Raw genomic sequence first — 17,299 nt, 5'->3', positions numbered from 1 at the left:
TTAGCCCGGCGGCCCTACCTCCAATCAAAAAGAAGCTACAGCAACTTGACTTCTCTAACACAGCTTCCCATGCAAGAGGGCCGTGTTCAGGCTTAGCCCTAGCTATTCCACCCCCTGAAGGGATCCCTCTATACTGCTTCACAATTCCTTCGGAGGCTAAGCGAAGGGCCTTTACCTGTGCCCGTCTCAACTGTTTTCCTACAGCAGTTTTGTCGGGTCGTTACACCAGAGTTTCCATCGCAAATAGAACATGCACCTGCATTGACACGGCTCTGGAGACTATGGAACATGTAATGCTTTTCTGTCCCAACTGGACAGATGAAAGATCTCGGTTTCTAACTCCTCTTGTGAACAAGCTTCATCTCCCAATCCAGCCTTGGATAGTGTCCCTTCTTCTGCAGGATTCTGACTGTTGGATTACCGAGATGACAGCTAACTTCCTGCTTAGTGTGATGAAGAGGAAAGCGGCACCAACTTCTTCTTTAATACCACAGATGTAGTCGATACGCCGCACAATCGAACCTGTTTTTGTATTCTCTGTCACTCGATGTTTTAAATCCCCTGTTACTTTTGTTATCCCCATTTTTTTCCCCAAAGTATTCGCCCAGGACGACATCCACTTTTACCTCCCCACCCCCATTTTATGTTGTTATTTCTATGTATATTATGCTATGGCCACATAGCTAATGCAATAAAATTGAAAGACTTCATTGCTGCTTCTGATTCTGTATATAGATTTCTGGGGATAAATTGTTTAAAAACAAATATTGATTTGAAGCTATTATTTTCAATCAAGCAGCTTTACACAGAAACACATTTAAAGTTTTGAAAAGACTGAAATTCTGTTCCTACATGTGAGATTCCTATATATGAAGGAGTCTGACCAGACCTTATCTTCATTCAATTTATTGAACTAAGTTTGTATAGCCAAAATTTTGATATGCTTAAATATCAATTTATTCAATTTATTGAACTAAGTTTGTATAGCCAAAATTTTGATATGCTTAACACTATGGCTAGACCTGTGAAGATATCACTTTGTGCCAATGGTGTGATTTTATTTTCAACATCACAAGCTGGTATAAGATTACTGAGACAGTTTGTACAGAAAATTATCTAGTCATTAACAGTGCTAAATCCAAAGCAGTAGTCTTGTTGTTTAGTCGTTTAGTCGTGTCCGACTCTTCGTGACTCCATGGACCAGAGCACGCCTGGCACTCCTGTCTTCCACTGCCTCCTGCAGTTTGGTCAAACTCATGTTCGTAGCTTCGAGAACACTGTCCAACCATCTCATCCTCTGTCGTCCCCTTCTCCTTGTGCCCTCCATCTTTCCCAACATCAGGGTCTTTTCCAGGGAGTCTTCTCTTCTCATGAGGTGGCCGTAGTATTAGAGCTTCGGCTTCAGAATATGTCCTTCCAGTGAGCACTCAGGGCTGATTTCCTTAAGAATGGATCAGTTTGATCTTCTTGCAGTCCATGGGACTCTCAAGAGTCTCCTCCAGCACCATAATTCAAAAGCATCAATTCTTCGGCGATCAGCCTTCTTTATGGTCCAGCTCTCACTTCCATACATCACTACTGGGAAAACCATAGCTTTAACTATATGGACCTTTGTCGGCAAGGTGATGTCTCTGCTTTTTAAGGTGCTGTCTAGGTTTGTCATTGCTTTTCTCCCAAGAAGCAGGCGTCTTTTAATTTCGTGACTATACATCAATCTCGTAGTAGTCTTAGGTAAGTGAAAAATGTTGCACAACTAGTACATAGACTCTAAAGAAATAGAGCAAGTAAAATCATATTATCTAGGTATAGTCTTTCCCTCTTCAAGATATTGGGCTCTACAAATAAAGAAATATGTGACAGAAAAATCAACCTTTCTTTTACAAGGCACTAATGAGAAGTGCATATGCCAAAGGCTGGATTTTGAACCTAGATTATATTTTTAGAATTTCTATTACAGGTCAAGACTTGCCAAAAGAGCAGAAGAAATTATTTATGTACACTACAACGGTGGCTAAGATATTACTAGCCCAAAAATGGAAAGACGATAAGATACCAATGAAAGAAGAATGGCAAGAAAAAATGATGGAATACGCTGAAATGGCGAAGCTAACTGGAAAATACGCTGAAATGGCGAAGCTAACTAGAGACAAAGACAATAGAGATTTAAAAAAAGATTGGGAACCGTTTATGCTGTACCTACAGAAATATTGTAAAGAGGTGGTTTGAGTAAACACTTATAACTAAGAAAACAAACACAGAAGTTAAGATGTAATAATTAAAAACAACAAAGTGTAAGATGTAACGTGAAAAAATATGGTACAAAAATGATAAGAATATAATAATATTTAACTAAAGTATTATAAAATTAAGGTAGAATAAGATAGGCAGGAGAAGCAAATATTTAGAGAACCCAAAGAGGAACTTGAGGGAAGTCATTGGGATTCATATACGCTTTTTGTGATAATGATGTTTGTGTTGAATATAAAATTGTAAAACTTAATAACAATTATTTACAAAAAAGTGGAATTTCTAGTTGTTTTAGCAGAAACAAGCACAGATGTTTTTTAATTTGGATTTTTTTACCTGATCTATGGATTCAATCAATAAGAAATTATATTTTCCTCATTCATTATCCCCGCCCCAAACCCCCACATTTCTGGAAAAGCTGTGGCTTCCTCACTGTTAGTCCCTTCCAGTACCTAGGCCAGATAATGTTGCATGCCCTGTGCTACTGTGCATTTGGCGAAATTTACTAGTTTCTTGGACAACTATATCCGACGGACAGCAGAATAGAGTTAGGACAGCGAATGGAAGAGGCAAGTATCAGGGCAAAATTTTCCCACAAGGGCTCATTCCCTGGGTATGAAAACCATCCCCTTTTTTGCTGCCAAGTGAAAATAAATGAGCAATTCCACGCCCCCTTTTGACACAGCTTTACCTGTTATGGCCAGCTGGGTCACAAAGAAAGTCATCCTGGATTTCCTCTTCCTCCTCCAGGTGGAGAGCAAAACAATGGAGTTCCCAACCACGGTTATGACGAAAAGAATCCAAAGGGTAACAAGCTGTTCTGTCTGCGGGGAAAGAAAATAACTGTGTTAAATGGATGGATCCAGTTGTAGCAGATGCTGAGCTGCAATTGAGCACATTACCCAAGTGGCAGAAAGATGCGGCGGTCAAACTTGTGCTTTGTTAATTCTGTATTTAAAAGCCTTATTCATTTAAAGCCAAAATTAACCTTCTTTTTTCTGTATAATTTTTATTAAATTTTCTGTTTTATATTTTAGAATATTCATTTAAACAACCTTAAAATATCAATGACTTCCCTTCTTCTCTTTCCATGGTTCGTTTTGCATAACACAAATCCCTGCATATTTTATATAAACCAAACCATTCAGTATTCCATTATTACATCCATCAAAACTTATTTACACTGTTGAACTTATCTTCACGCTGCCCACGTTTTCTAATGTACACAACTTCCCCCCATATATTCAATAAACATTTTCCAATCTTCTCTAAACGTATGTTCTTCTTGTTCTCTTGTTCTATATGTTAGGTCCACAAGCTGTGCATATTCAACAACAACAATCTTTATTACAGTCCAGAGACCAACAAAACATTACAAATCAATACAGAGTTCATACAGCCTACCTCCAGGTTAATCAAGCACTTTGTTTGGAATATAGGGCTCATTTGTTCTTGCAACCACCGATAAAAACTTTGCCACTGCCAACGTTCTAGCTTTTGTACGGTCTTCCAGTAGGAACCTGACATAGTGAGCCTCTGACTTTCCCGGGAAAGGCACCAGCAAGGGTAGTATCAGTTCAGCCCTGGCCTGCTCATACTTCGCACAATGTAACAAAATATGATTTATGGAATCGATGTCTTGAGCACACGAGCAAAGTCTGTCCTGGTAGGGAACTCCTCTCAACCTACCATCCAGCACTGCAGAGGGGAAGACATTCAGTCTGGCCTTTGTAAAAAGCCTTCGATAGTTAGGTACTGTCAGGTTTTTGATGTAAGATGTTAACTCAAAGACATACCCATATTGAACTCCTGCTGCCAGTGGACTACAGACTGCATGTGATCGAGATCGCAAGTCACTGTGTGCATTGTCCCATAATCTTTGCTTTAAGACCTTTTGGGCGCCTTCATAGCCCAGGTAATACAGTTGGGGGGGAGACAGACCAATAGAGGTGGCTTTTTTAGCCATGGTTTTCTGCCATTTGCTGACAAATTCCTCATTGGTCAAATGTTGGTACAGACCCTTCCCTAGATTAAACACTGAAATCCTGAGCCAATGTCTTAGGGCAGCCCACCACGCTCTAGCTGAAATTGGGCATTCACCAGCTTCCAACAAAAGTACGGAGTTGGGGACGCAGTTAGGTACCTGCAGCAGAGATCGTATAAATTTTGCCTGAAAGCCATCTAGCTTTGGCAGGTCCCCATTATGCCAGACATTTGCTGCATACAGGAGTTGGGAAACGGGCTTTGCGTTGAAAACCCTTAAGGCTGCTGGAACATATTTGCCGCCCTTTGTGAAGAAGAATCTATGTATGGCTAGCTTTGTAATCTCCGCCTTTTGAAGGGAGGTTTGCCAATGGTGCTTCCAAGATCTTGTATGATGGAATGTGAGCCCTAGGTAACTGAAGTATTTTACCTGTTCAAGGTTATGGCCATCCAGCACCCATTTAGACTGGGAGAATCTTCTTTCAAAGACTAAGATTTTAGATTTTTCATAATTAATGGATAAACCATTTCCAGAACAGTAATCAGAAAATTTCCTCAACAGATAATTCAAGCCCGGCCTGGAACGCGAGATGATGGCTGCGTCATCAGCATACAACAACAAAGGGGTCCTTCTCATTCCTATTTTTGGAATGTGTCCATCTGGGTCCATTAAGTTCTCTTCTAGGTCATTTAAGAATAGACAAAACAATGTGGGGGCCAAAATACAACCCTGTCTCACCCCCCTAGTCATCTTGATGTTTTTCGATAGCTGTCCCTGTCGACCGCATCGGACCTGCAGTTTGGTTCCATTATACAGGGCTTTTATAAGAAAGAGAAGTCGTTTGTCCTGCAAGATCAGACTCAATTTGGACCATAGCTGGGATCTGGGGATGGAGTCAAATGCTGATTTCAGGTCCATAAAGGCCACGAAGAGTTTACCCTGTAGGTGTCTGGTATACTTCTCAGCTAGGAAGGACAGCATTAGACAATGGTCTGTTGTTGAATGATTCTCACGGAAAGCTGCCTGGGCTTCAGATAGTAGCATATTCCATCAGTTTAAGTTGCCATTCTTCTTTAGTTGGGACCTCATTCGTTTTCCATTTGGGGGCTAACAAATTACGGGACACAGTAGTGGCATACATAAATAACCTTTTTTGACCTGGGAATTTCCGTCTGAATTTCCCCAACAAAAAGGACTCTGTATTGTTTTGGAAAAGTACTTTAAAACACTTTTCTTCAATTCATTATGAATTATTTCCCACAAAATTAACCTTCTTATACTATATAGGCTTTCTAGCAACAATAATGTATTGGCGGTGCTCTTTAATTGCTTTAATTGCTGTATTGTGAGCTAAAATAGGCTATTCCTGTATTCTAGGCACCACATCCCAAAACAAACCATTGCCAAAGGCAAGGATACTCCTGGAGATGTGCAGCACACAGAAATGTACAGAAAAGTGTCCCCAATGCTTTACCATGCTTACACTGATTGAAATTAAGTTTTTTTAAAAAAACAAAAAAAAACCCCAAAACTGATTTGTGATTTCTACAACTTTTTGAATTGCAAGTCATAGCTTAAAGGTAAAGGGACCCCTGACCATTAGGTCCAGTCGTGACCGACTCTGGGGCTGTGGCGCTCATCTCGCTTTATTGGCCAGGGGAACCGGCATGCAGCTTTCAGGTCATGTGGCCAGCATGACTAGGCCGCTTCTGGCGAACCAGAGCAGCGCACGGAAACACTGTTTACCTTCCCGCCAGAGCGGTACCTATTTATCTACTTGCACTTTGAAGTGCTTTCGAACTTCTAGGTTGGCAGGAGCAGGGACTGAGTAACAGGAACTCACCCCATTGCGGGGATTCGAACCGCCGACCTTCTGATCAGCAAGTCCTAGGCTCAGTGGTTTAACCCACAGCACCACCCGCGTCCCAAGTCATAGCTTAATTTGTAGTAATTTATTTCAACAGTTCTATTAGTAGCCGTGGGGCTTTACAATTCTAACAGTGCTACGAGCAGTTAATAGTAATAAATATAAGTAATAAATGATGGGTTTTAATACATACTAACAACAAGTAGTATTTTTTTATTGATGTGCTTATTAGTAGTACCATTTATTTATTTCCCCCCAGAAGTGCATATCCCAAAGGCTGCCTATAAAGGGAAACACTGGATTTGGGACTTCAATCCATATCCTATGCAGAGGACCATACTGCATGAGAGCCATAAACGGCCTCGTTGCACGAACATTGTCCTGGCCAGAGTCACCAGACCCTGTCCTGGAAGCTGGAGGTGAAACTTGGGTGAACACAAGAACTGGTACCTTGGGTGCTGTGATGGCCTGGGAATCCGATTCAGAGGCAGAACCTGAGGAATCCCAGCCTGCACAGGAGTCCCTGCCTCCAGGGCCAGCTGAGCTGAGGCAGGGGCTTGAACCTGAAGGGCCCTCACCTGTGCCGGGTCCTCAGGAGCAGACACCAGCTGAATCCACTCTGGCTCTGGAGGTGATGGAGGACCCATTGCCTGCAGGTGCTCCTCTCCCAGCCCTGTCAGGGGAAGGTGAGGTTGCCTCTGGGTCCAGTAACCCTCTAGCCTCTCTGAAGCTGCAGAGACTCAGGGCAGAGAGGCAGAGGGAACTAAGTTCTCCCAGGAGGAGTGCTCGCCTCCAGGCCAGGAGAGGCGAGTCACCTGTGGGCCAGGACCGCCCCTGGCCTCAGAAGAGATAAAGGCCAGTCAGCCCAGTCCCACGTTGCAGGAGCAACATCGTTGGTTACCTGTTGCTGCCAGCACCCTGTCCTGCTCTTCCAGAGTTCCTGACCATGCCCAGCTCCTTGCCTTGGACCCCGCTTCGCCCTTGACAGACAGCCTCCAGACCCTCGACCCAGGACCGGACTCAGGCCACGCCGCACGGTAACACCCCCGGGACCAGCACAGGTCTGTTCTGTTGCGGGCTGCTCAGCCTTTTGCTGTTTACACTTGGCCTAGTCCATCCTAGCAGGAAGGGGTGTGTGGTGAGGATGGGCCACCCCGGATGTCACCACTGGGGGGGTGACAAAATGCCAGGTGGCGCTCACCGTGGGGCCCACAGCGCACCCAAGCCACACGGCTCTCCTGGGAGGGACGCGATGGCTTTTGCACCCGCAGGGTCTGCGCTGCCCCAAGCAGTCCACCCGCCGCCTCACCCTCAGCTGTAGGGAGGTTGAGTGGGAGGAGGCAGGCAGACTCCTCGGAGGCCCTGAGGAGCACCTGATTGGCTTGCTCTGCCACTGCATCCTAGTACCCGTTGCCTTGTGGGACAACTTTGAGAGAAATAATAATAATAATAATAATAATTTATTCATACCCCACCCATCTGGCTGGGTTTCCCCAGCCAGTCTGGGCGGCTCCCAACAGAATATTAAAATACAATAGTCTATTAAACATTAAAATATTAAGAGCTTCCCTAAACAGGGCTGCCTTCAGATGTCTCCTAGTTGTTCTTCTCTTTGATATCTGGTGGGAGGGCGTTCCACAGGGCAGGTGACACTACCGAGAAGGCAAACCCTTCACAAATCCAGAGGGGAGTCCCTAGGCCAGGGGTCGGCAACCTAAGGCCCATGGGCGACAAGAGGCCCATGGAGGTCGTTTAACCCGGCCCAGAAGCCACCCCCGAATGAAGCTGCATACTTGGCAAGTCCCTGCATGCTGCGCTAAACTGGTGCGGCGCGGGGACTCGCTTCAACAGTGCCGGAAATCGCGTCTGCACAGATGCCAGAAATTGTGGGCGTGCACGCACAATCCAACCCATGGAGTGATCTCCGCTGGAGTGAACCAGCCCAGGCGAGGTAAACCTTGCCGACCCCTGCCCTAGGCAGTTGGATGGCACCTCGTACACCTGCAGCCACGCTTGTGCCAAACGTCCTGCTCTGCTGTCCTTTGGACCACATCAGCAAGGCTGAGAGGGAGGTCTTGTCGACTGGGCAGCCCAGGACGTCCAGACACACTGCCCAGACTTGTGCCTTGAAGAATGCCACCAATGCAGCAAAAGTAAGGCAGAATGCAGCAGTTATTGCTTACCGGTTTCTGCAGCCACAGAAGGTGCCGTGATTTCCCAGTGGTTTGACTTCACCCCCAATGGAGGCGCACTCCACTGTCTCATGAGAAAGATGGATGCCATCAAAAAGTCCACCCAGAAACATGCCAAACACGTTGGTTATCCATACTCCTTTTGTGTGTGTGTAGAAGAGCTCCACAGCTAAAGCACAAACATGAAACCTAAGTCCTAGCTTTGGAACCTGTTCCAAGTTCTCTGTTCCAAGTCCAAGATTCTCCCATAAGTTCATTCAATTGGAGAAAGCTTCTCTGTCAGAAGACTTTGGTCAGACTTATCTGTTGGTGCTGACCAAATGGCCTTGGCCCAGTATACCTAAAGGAGCATCTCCAGCCCCATCGTTCTGTCCGGACACTGAGGTCCAGCTCCGAATGCCATCTGGCAGTTCCCTCCCTGTGAGAAGTGAGGTTACAGGGAACCAGGCAGAGGGCCTTCTCAGTAGTGGCGCCCGCCCTGTGGAACACCCTCCCATCAGATGTCAAGGAAATAAGCAACTATCCTACTTTTAAAATACATCTGAAGGCAGCCCTGTTTAGGGAAGTTTTTAATGTTTAATGCTGTATTGTGTTTTTAATATTCGATTGGGAGCTGCCCAGAGTGGCTGGGGAAATCCAGCCAGATGGGCGGGGTATAAATAATAAATTATTATTATTATTGTCTGGGAATTACAGCATGTGTATTCACATTACTATGCAAATGTATAAAGTCCAGTGAATTGCATTTTCATTCCCCATGTGTGGGTTATGGAAATGCAATCACTGTTTGGCCTGTTTTCATCTTAAATGGGAGTGTGACCATGAAGAATAACAGAATCAGCCCCTGAGCACAAATTCCAGCTCCAGGGCTATTGAACACTAAGCACCACAGCATAAATATGCAGGCTGAACAAGTCTATTTTTGTGGTGACACTGAAAACTTTTACACTCACCTTTCAATCCATGTTTTGCTTTTAAAAAGCAGCTATGTGTGCATGAAATTTCCCCAATCCTCAAAACACTCCTTGTGTATAATCACTATTCCCATCCATATGGCTGGCTCAATGGTTGTCTGTTTATCTTGCATATTATTATGACTGCTTCTTCTCCATGAGTTGATCTCCTCCCTGCCCTGGCAGCACATTAAATCAGCATAAGAATAATCTTTCCAACATCAAAAATATCAAACCTGTGCAATTATATTTTTGCAAGAACTGGAGAAAATAAAAGGATGTTTTTACTTGACAAAAGAATCAATTTATTTGGTGGCAACAACTGTCTCTTGTGGATAAGATCGCTCTTATTTATGCTACCACTTCCAAGGAAAGACTTTGCTGGTACATCTACAATGCTTCACGCTTCATTCATTTTCTTAGGAGGATATGTGCTATTTTATCATGGCTGAAACAAAGTGCTTTATCCTGTGATTTAGCCTGGTGCAATAAATGGGGCCAGAATTTTGAATTTTGTGCATTCTCTGGCCGTTATGCAGAGTCCCCAACAGTCCTTGGGATATGTGCATATATTGACAACATTTTATACACTATCAGGACAATGCCACATTCTCCAGTCAGTTTGAAGAGTCTCCAAGAAATTTACCCTTTTGTCTTTCTTTCCTCTTTGTTCTTTTCTAATGTTACAAGGCCTGCAGCATACTTCTCATTGATCAGCTGAGTCACAAGAACAAGAGGAGCGCCAGATAAATATTATTTATTTACTATTATGTATTAAATATCTTTACCCTGTGTATCAGAATGCACTTTCATGCTACATGGTTTGATACGAAGGAGCGCCTCCACCCCCATCATTCTGCCCAGACACTGAGGTCCAGCTCCAAGGGCGTTTGGGCGGTTCCCTCACTGCGAAAAGCCAAGTTACAGGGAACCAGGCAGAGGGTCTCCTCAGTGGTGGCACCCGCCCATGGAATGCCCTCTCATCAGATGTCAAAGAAATACAGTGGTACCTCAGGTTAAGAACTTAATTCATTCCGGAGGTCCGTTCTTAACCTGAAACTGTTCTTAACCTGAAGCACCACTTTAGCTAATGGGGCCTCCCGCTGCCGCCGTGCCGCTGCTGTGCGATTTCTGTTCTCATCCTGAAGCAAAGTTCTTAACCTGAGGTACTATTTCTGGGTTAGCAGAGTTACAGACACCTAAAGTGTCTGTAACCTGAAGCAAAGTTCTTAACCTGAGGTACTATTTCTGGGTTAGCAGAGTTACAGACACCTAAAGTGTCTGTAACCTGAAGCGTCTGTAACCTGAGGTACCACTGTAAACAACTACCTGACTTTTAGCCAGATGGGTGGGGTATAAATAAATAAATAAATAAATTATTATTATTATTATTATTATTATTATTATTATTATTATTATTGAAGAAGAAGAAGAAGAAGAAGAAGAAGAAACGGGCTGAACTTGCTCAGCAGTGACTGTGGATTTAGCTGGCAATTACCCTTTCCCAGGTGAAAAAACCTCTTGGTGGGAGTTCCTCTCACTCAGGAGCAAGGAAATAGGGTGGAAGGTGTAACTGGATCTCACAGGCCAGCTTTCCCTTCAAAGCAATTGGGCATCTCCCAAGCAAGTAATTACATTAAGTTCCTTGATGAAATAAGTTGGCTGAAGTTTCTATAAGTCATTGAGCTATTGCAGGGGGAAATAACAAAGGCGGAATAATTAGTTGTGCATGAGAATTCATAGCACCCAAAGCAGCAGATAAACAACTCTTCCAATGATAATCATTTCGATAGAATTAATTTGAGTCTCACTTCATCATCAACTGCTGGTCCTTAATCATTAAAGTATAACCAATTCCCAGTGACAATTCTAGCTACCCTCTCTTCTGAATTTATTCAATAAATATGTATAATATTTGAAGCATTTTTGTTTAAAATATATGCGTTTCGTTGTGTCTAAAGAGGAATCTTAATATCCTCAAGGGTGCCTTAGCAAGTCAAAGATAACAACAGAAGCAATATTCAAAGGACAGCTAAAACCAGCAGTTATCAAAATATTTAAAGCTCAGCATCATTTAAAGAGCCAATATAAATGCAACAAAATAATGTCTCAATAAAAACGTCTCCCAAGCCTGTCTAAGATACGGAGGATTGGTCGACATTCTTCCCCTTGTATAATTAAATCGAGCTTTGTATTTTTAAACACAAATCATACAAGATGACTTTAACAGGGCAATCTTATGCACTGAGTTCAATGGAGTTTACGGCCAGATAAGTGGGGGCAGGATTGCAGCCTGAAAAGAATAATCATGCAATCGATGTTTCAGCAGAAGTGGAATCAAGCTGCAAATGACATACTGAGCACTCCCTGGGGATTTTCCAGGGTAGTCTCCAAACTAGCACAACTTGCACTGCCCGATGCCAGGGAGGAGAAAATAGAGGAGGCGGTGAGTCTTGCTACCTGTGGGGAAAACCTGTAAGCCCTTCATGGCCTAGGACCCTCGTACCTACAGAACAGCCTCTCCTGGTATGCCCCATGGAGGACCTTAAGGTCCATAAATAGCAACACCCTAGAGGTTCCGGGCCCTAAGGAAGTCAGATTACCCTCAACCAGAGCCAGGGCCTTCTCAACACTGGCTCCAGCCTGGTGGAACGCTCTGTCTCATGAGACCAGGAAGCTGCAGGATCTGATTTCTTTCCACAGCACCTGTAAGACAGAGTTGTTCCGCCTGGCCTTTGGCTTGGAGCCAATTTGATTCCCATCCCCTCATTTTTTCCTTTCTCCTCCTGTGATGAGGCTGCATCTTAATGTTTTAATGTATTTTAATCTTGTTTTTTAAATTGTATTTTAATCAACTTGTTTTTATTATTGGTTGTTAGCTTCCCTGAACCCGGTCTTGGCTGGGGAGGACGGGGTATAAATAAAATTTATTATTTTTATATTATTATTATTATTATTATTATTTATTATATTTGTTGCTTCTCCAGGTTGGGACAAGACCTTTTGATTATTTTATAGGGCAGGTTTTTATGTTTGATCTTCTTTGTTTTTACTCTGGAAATGAAAAGTTTGGCTTCCTGGAGCAGGCTTCCCGCTTCCTTGAGGAAGGACTTCTGGCAAGAGATGGGTTCTTTCACCCCACATTTTCTCATAAAGCACCAGCTATGATGTAGAATGGAGATGGTTGCACACCTCTGATATCGTTCCCCACCCCCACCCCTTTCCCCCTGCTCTCTCTGCTCCATGGTCCATGTGTGTATAATTCAGTGTTTCCCAACCTTGGGGCTCCAGCTGTTTTTGAACTACAATTCCCATCATCCCTGACCACTGGTCTTGCTAGCTAGGGATGATGGGAGTTGTAGTCCAAAAACAGCTGGAGGCCCAAGGTTGGGAAACACTGGTGTATATGGCCTTTATGTACAGTGAGGGGGGAAAGTATTTGATCCCTTGCTAAATTTGTCCGTTTGCCCTCTGATGAAGAAATGACCAGTCCATAATTTTAATGGTAGGTTTATTGTAGCTGTGAGAGACAGAATAACAACAGGAACACCCCCCCCCCCCAGAAACCCAGAAGACAAAAGTCAGAAACCCCTGCAAATTTAGCACGGGATCCAATACTCCCCCCCCCCTCACTGTATATATGGTGCTTTTTTGCCCATAAAGCTCCAGTTCTTGCGACAAGTCCGCAAATTCCCAGAAGATATCCATATTGGATGATTCAGTGTAGATGACGCAGTATGAACTTTTCACCACTTTTCCAGTGACAAACATTAAACGAATCAGCCTATAATTTCCAAGACCCCCTTTTTTAAAAAATGGGGTTATATTGGGTACTTTCTACATGGCTCCCATGTTATTCCACGTCTCCATGAAACTGCTAGTAGATGTTGGCAGGGGGGTTGGAGATGGGGGCCACCATCATGTGGATGATCTCTCTCTCTCTCTCTCTCTCTCTCTCTCTCTCTCTCTCTCTCTCAGAAAAAAATGGAAGAATTTGCAAAACCAGTGTGCTGCCTTAAGTCAAAGTTGTAAAGTTATAAGTGGTGTTTCTCAAAAAGCAGGAAGTCTAAAAATGGATATTTTACACAGGTCCCTGTAACGAATACTTGTCCCTACAAGACAAATGCCCCAGGATGAAACATGTGTGCGTGATGCAATCAAGAGGCATTTGTTACATTAGGAATTAATATTCACTTCTCCTTATGTTGTGTCCTATTTCTTTTTGATTGGTCCTAGATGCTCTGTTGTATCCAGCAACATGACCTGCTTGGATATTATCTTCAAATTGGAAAGGTTAACTAGCTTTCACTCTCTTTATTCCCAATCACTACCACTATTATTATTATTATTATTATTATTATTATTATTATTATTATTCTGCTGCTGCTGCTGCTGCTGCTGTTGTTTAGGCTCACAGACAGATGTCAATACTAGAAAGATAAGAGAGAAAGAGAGCTTCTTGATTTTATTTTTCCATTTCAAGCAGAATCCAGCCAAAATTCATAACAAAGCAACACACACACACACACACACACACACACACACCCCTACCTGCTGGAAGGAGAGACGGCAATGGGGCTTCAGCTGCAACCAATTGCAAAAAGTCTTTGCACTGGAAAATTATTTTCTTCAAAGGTGCTTCGTACGGAATCAGAGCCCAGTCCCATTTTCAAAGTGTTTTGCATCTGCCACATAACGAATGATGGCTACTCTGCTGCCAGAGGCATTATGGCTCTGAATGCCAGTGGCTGAAAATTGCAAGTAGGCAATTGCGCTCATGTTCAGCTTGCAAGCTTCCCACAGGCATCTGGCCAGCTACTCTGAGGATACTGGACTAAATGGGCCATCGGTTTGATCCAACAGGCTTGCCTTGCATTCTTAACATTTGCCCACTTTGGTAAAGAGGGAGGCAGGTCCAGCTGGGTGGCTAAGTTGCTCCTGCCCACACTGTTAGGATCCATGCCATTCTCCTCTTGCATGCATCCATAACACGTATTGGGGTTGTGCCCATTACGTGGAAGGAAAGGGCTTCCCAGCCAAAGTTAAATGATGTTCCAGTCCCATCTATTCCAATGGGAGACCGCAGACCTTGATTCCCTCTCTTGCACTGAAATCAATGGGATTTGAGAATGCTCGCCATTCATTCTATACATGTAGTCTTCATATGCCAGGGATGCAACCTAGGCAGAGGGCAGAACTGCATATACATGCAAGCATGTGTAACAAAATCCTAGTGAGCACATCTATGAGGTGAAAGCAGCTTTGGAAGGTGGTGATTTGCAGTGGGGAATCCGTGGCGGGAGGGAGTGCTTAACCCTTCTTCCACCCATCAGATTTCCCTATAATGTGGGTGACGCGGCTGAGGGAATGCTGCAGACATGTGTTTGCAAGAAGCAGGGAGGGGAGACAGCTGGGGGGAAAAGCAATGGACAGGGGAAGAGATAAGCTTTTCCACTTCAAATTGTCCCAAGCCAAAATCTCTCCCCTAACAGAAGTGGCCATTGCAATTTTGTTACACATTTTCAGATATAATTGTTTTGTCCCCCAAAGACAAATGCCTTCCAGTCTTGTTTGTGGGCTTCCTGGCCACTGTGGCGTGTAGGAATAGAGCGGCGCTGTGGGTTAAACCACAGAGCCTAGGACTTGCCGATCAGAAGGTCAGTGGTTCGAATCCCTGTGATGTGGTGAGCTCCCGTTGCTCGGTCCCTGCTGCTGCCAACCTAGCAGTTCAAAAGCACACAATGCAAGTAGATAAATATGTACTGCTGTGGCGGGAAGGTAAACAGTGTTTCCGTGTGCTGCTCTGGTTCACCAGAAGCAGCTCAGTCATGCTGTCCACATGACCCGGAAGCTGTACGCCGGCTCCCTCGACCAATAAAGCGAGATGAGCACCGCAACCCCAGAGTTGGTCACGACTGGACCTAATGGTCAGGGGTCCCTTAACCTTTAACCATGAGGCAAGGTGAGGTGACTGACTCAGGCAGCAGAATCCACCAGGGCAGCAGATCCTAATGACAACTTTCTTTCCATTTTTTTACCCTTATGTAGATCTTTTCTCACCCCTTCTTCCCTGGCAGAGAGAGAGGCACCATTTTGCCGTCCACCTCAGGTGCCAAAATGTCTTGGGCTGCCCTGTGCAGTATGTTGGATTAGATGCACCTGATCTATCAGGGCTCTTACTACCTTTCTCTCAGGGCACAGCCATGCTGATCTGTCTTTCTGCTTGTGTGCTAGAGAGCCAGAAACAACTATGGCCATCTACTATGCAGATGTGCCCTAAAGCCCGAGATTTACTAGATCCATTACACATCCACAGAGGGATGAAAGACCTTTTCCAACTTCTCATTTTTGAAACCACGCTGAGCGATGCTGCCTGATGACTGTCAGTTTTGTTGTGACACACACAAACCCACCTGATGAAATTAAATCCATCAAAGGATTGGCAGCAGCCCAGACAATTATGCTATAAACTAAATGTTTGTCATGATTCTGTTCAGGTTCCCCCTCCCAAACTTCACCTGCTAAGTGATGGCGATAGCAAGGTACTCTCCAATGAGAGGGCTGAAATCAAATTGTCTCCATTCACAAATCTCCCTCCCCAACAGCATCCTGAAAATTACAGTCTCAGAAACTTTTATACAAGTCAATTAAATTTGCAAGGGAGGTAGACAGCCTGAAAAGACGGCACGGTTTTTCATAATCACAGAACTCAGCTGCCTGTTGCTTAGAGTACATTTGTTGGGATGGCTACGTCTTGGTAGTGATTTCTATAACTCCATCAATTTGCATCACACTTAACAGAGAAACACAAGGAAGTAAACTAATCTAAGCAATCTTAATTTCAAGACACAGGAATAGGAATGCAATTACAAATATGCTGTTTATTGTTGCATTAGAAACATCAGCTGAAACATCGCAGCCAAAAAGAGGAAAACACCATAATCCCCTAAGCAATTCAATATCTATATACCATCCTTTGGTTATACAAAGATCGCTTTCCTGCTCTCCGCTGAACATTGAAATTTCCTCCCGCTGATCAGCAGCTGAAAAAACACACAGACCTCTTTGACCTCGAAGCCCTCATTGAAACAAATTGAGGGGCGGGAATCAGCTGCCAACTCAGAGCAAAAGCATTCAGTGCCCCACTGGCGAGTTCTGCCTGCCTGCCAAGCTGCTGGATCATCATAATAAGAAAAGCGAGTGACCGCAGGAAAGCGGAACATACCTTGAAGGAATAATAGAAGGATTCCAATTCCTCTTCCTCCGCTTCAGTGAAAGTCACTGTCTCTGTGCAAGTGACAAGAGTGGAATCCAGACTGTCAGCGCTCCCATTCGAGCTATTGCTGCCTTCTGTGACATTGGCTTGCATGGCTTGTGGCTCTTTTCCGAACTGCTCTGGCTCTTCTGGTGACGGAGAGTTAATAACACAGCCAAGCTCTCTCCACAGAGGAGCACAGCTGCACAGGCAGCTTCACTGCTCCACCAGTGGCTCTGGGAGGCATCAAACTTCAAGGCAACTCAGCAACACCATCCAAGCTGGGGAAACCTTCTGTCTAAAGGAACTCAGGTTGCTGACAGACCTGGCTGTCCAGAGGTTTCTCGTCAGCACCTAGAGTCAATTACTAGTGGAGCCCCATTGAGTCATCCTTGTACCTGAGCTAGCTGTAGATCACCACACGTCTAAGGAGCCAACTGGCAAAGTGAGCATCATCTTCTTTACAAAACAGAGCATTGTTCCATGTCCCATTGTACCTGGCAGGATGCAGCACAGCCCATCAAATGTGTCATCAGTTGGTGAAACTTGCCTAGACCACCAGGAGTTTGAAGCAGACTGTTTTTTGTTTCTGTAATTTCTCTTTGCATCATTTTCCAAAATCCATGCCACAATTCCCTGATTGTACTATATCCCTGTTATGTACTGAGTTGAATAGGATCCAAAATGCAGCAGTCTGATTGGTCCTAGAACAATAGGATCCAAAATGCAGCAGTCTGATTGGTCCTAGAACAATAAGATCCAAAATGCAGCAGTCTGATTGGTCCAATGCAGCAGTCTGAT

At 44.2% G+C, this 17,299-nt stretch overlaps 1 protein-coding gene across 1 annotated transcript in view; it reads right to left on the bottom strand.

The window, feature by feature from the left end:
* NPSR1 (neuropeptide S receptor 1) overlaps positions 1-17,009 on the bottom strand; it is an 86,905-nt gene extending 69,896 nt beyond the window's left edge. The window contains exons 1-2 of the mRNA XM_083706382.1: positions 16,469-17,009; positions 2,939-3,071 (exon numbers count right to left, since the gene is read on the bottom strand). Of these exons, the coding sequence (XP_083562508.1) occupies positions 2,939-3,071; positions 16,469-16,612 (277 nt within the window). The 5' untranslated portion in view covers positions 16,613-17,009. The remainder of the gene's footprint in view (positions 1-2,938; positions 3,072-16,468) is intronic.
* Positions 17,010-17,299: the final 290 nt, after the last annotated feature.

This window comes from Podarcis gaigeae (assembly GCF_964106915.1).
Source record: "Podarcis gaigeae genome assembly, chromosome: 12".
Lineage (NCBI taxonomy): Eukaryota > Metazoa > Chordata > Lepidosauria > Squamata > Lacertidae > Podarcis > Podarcis gaigeae.
Note: the sequence above shows the minus strand (reverse complement) of the source record. Positions and strands in the feature narration are given on the sequence as shown.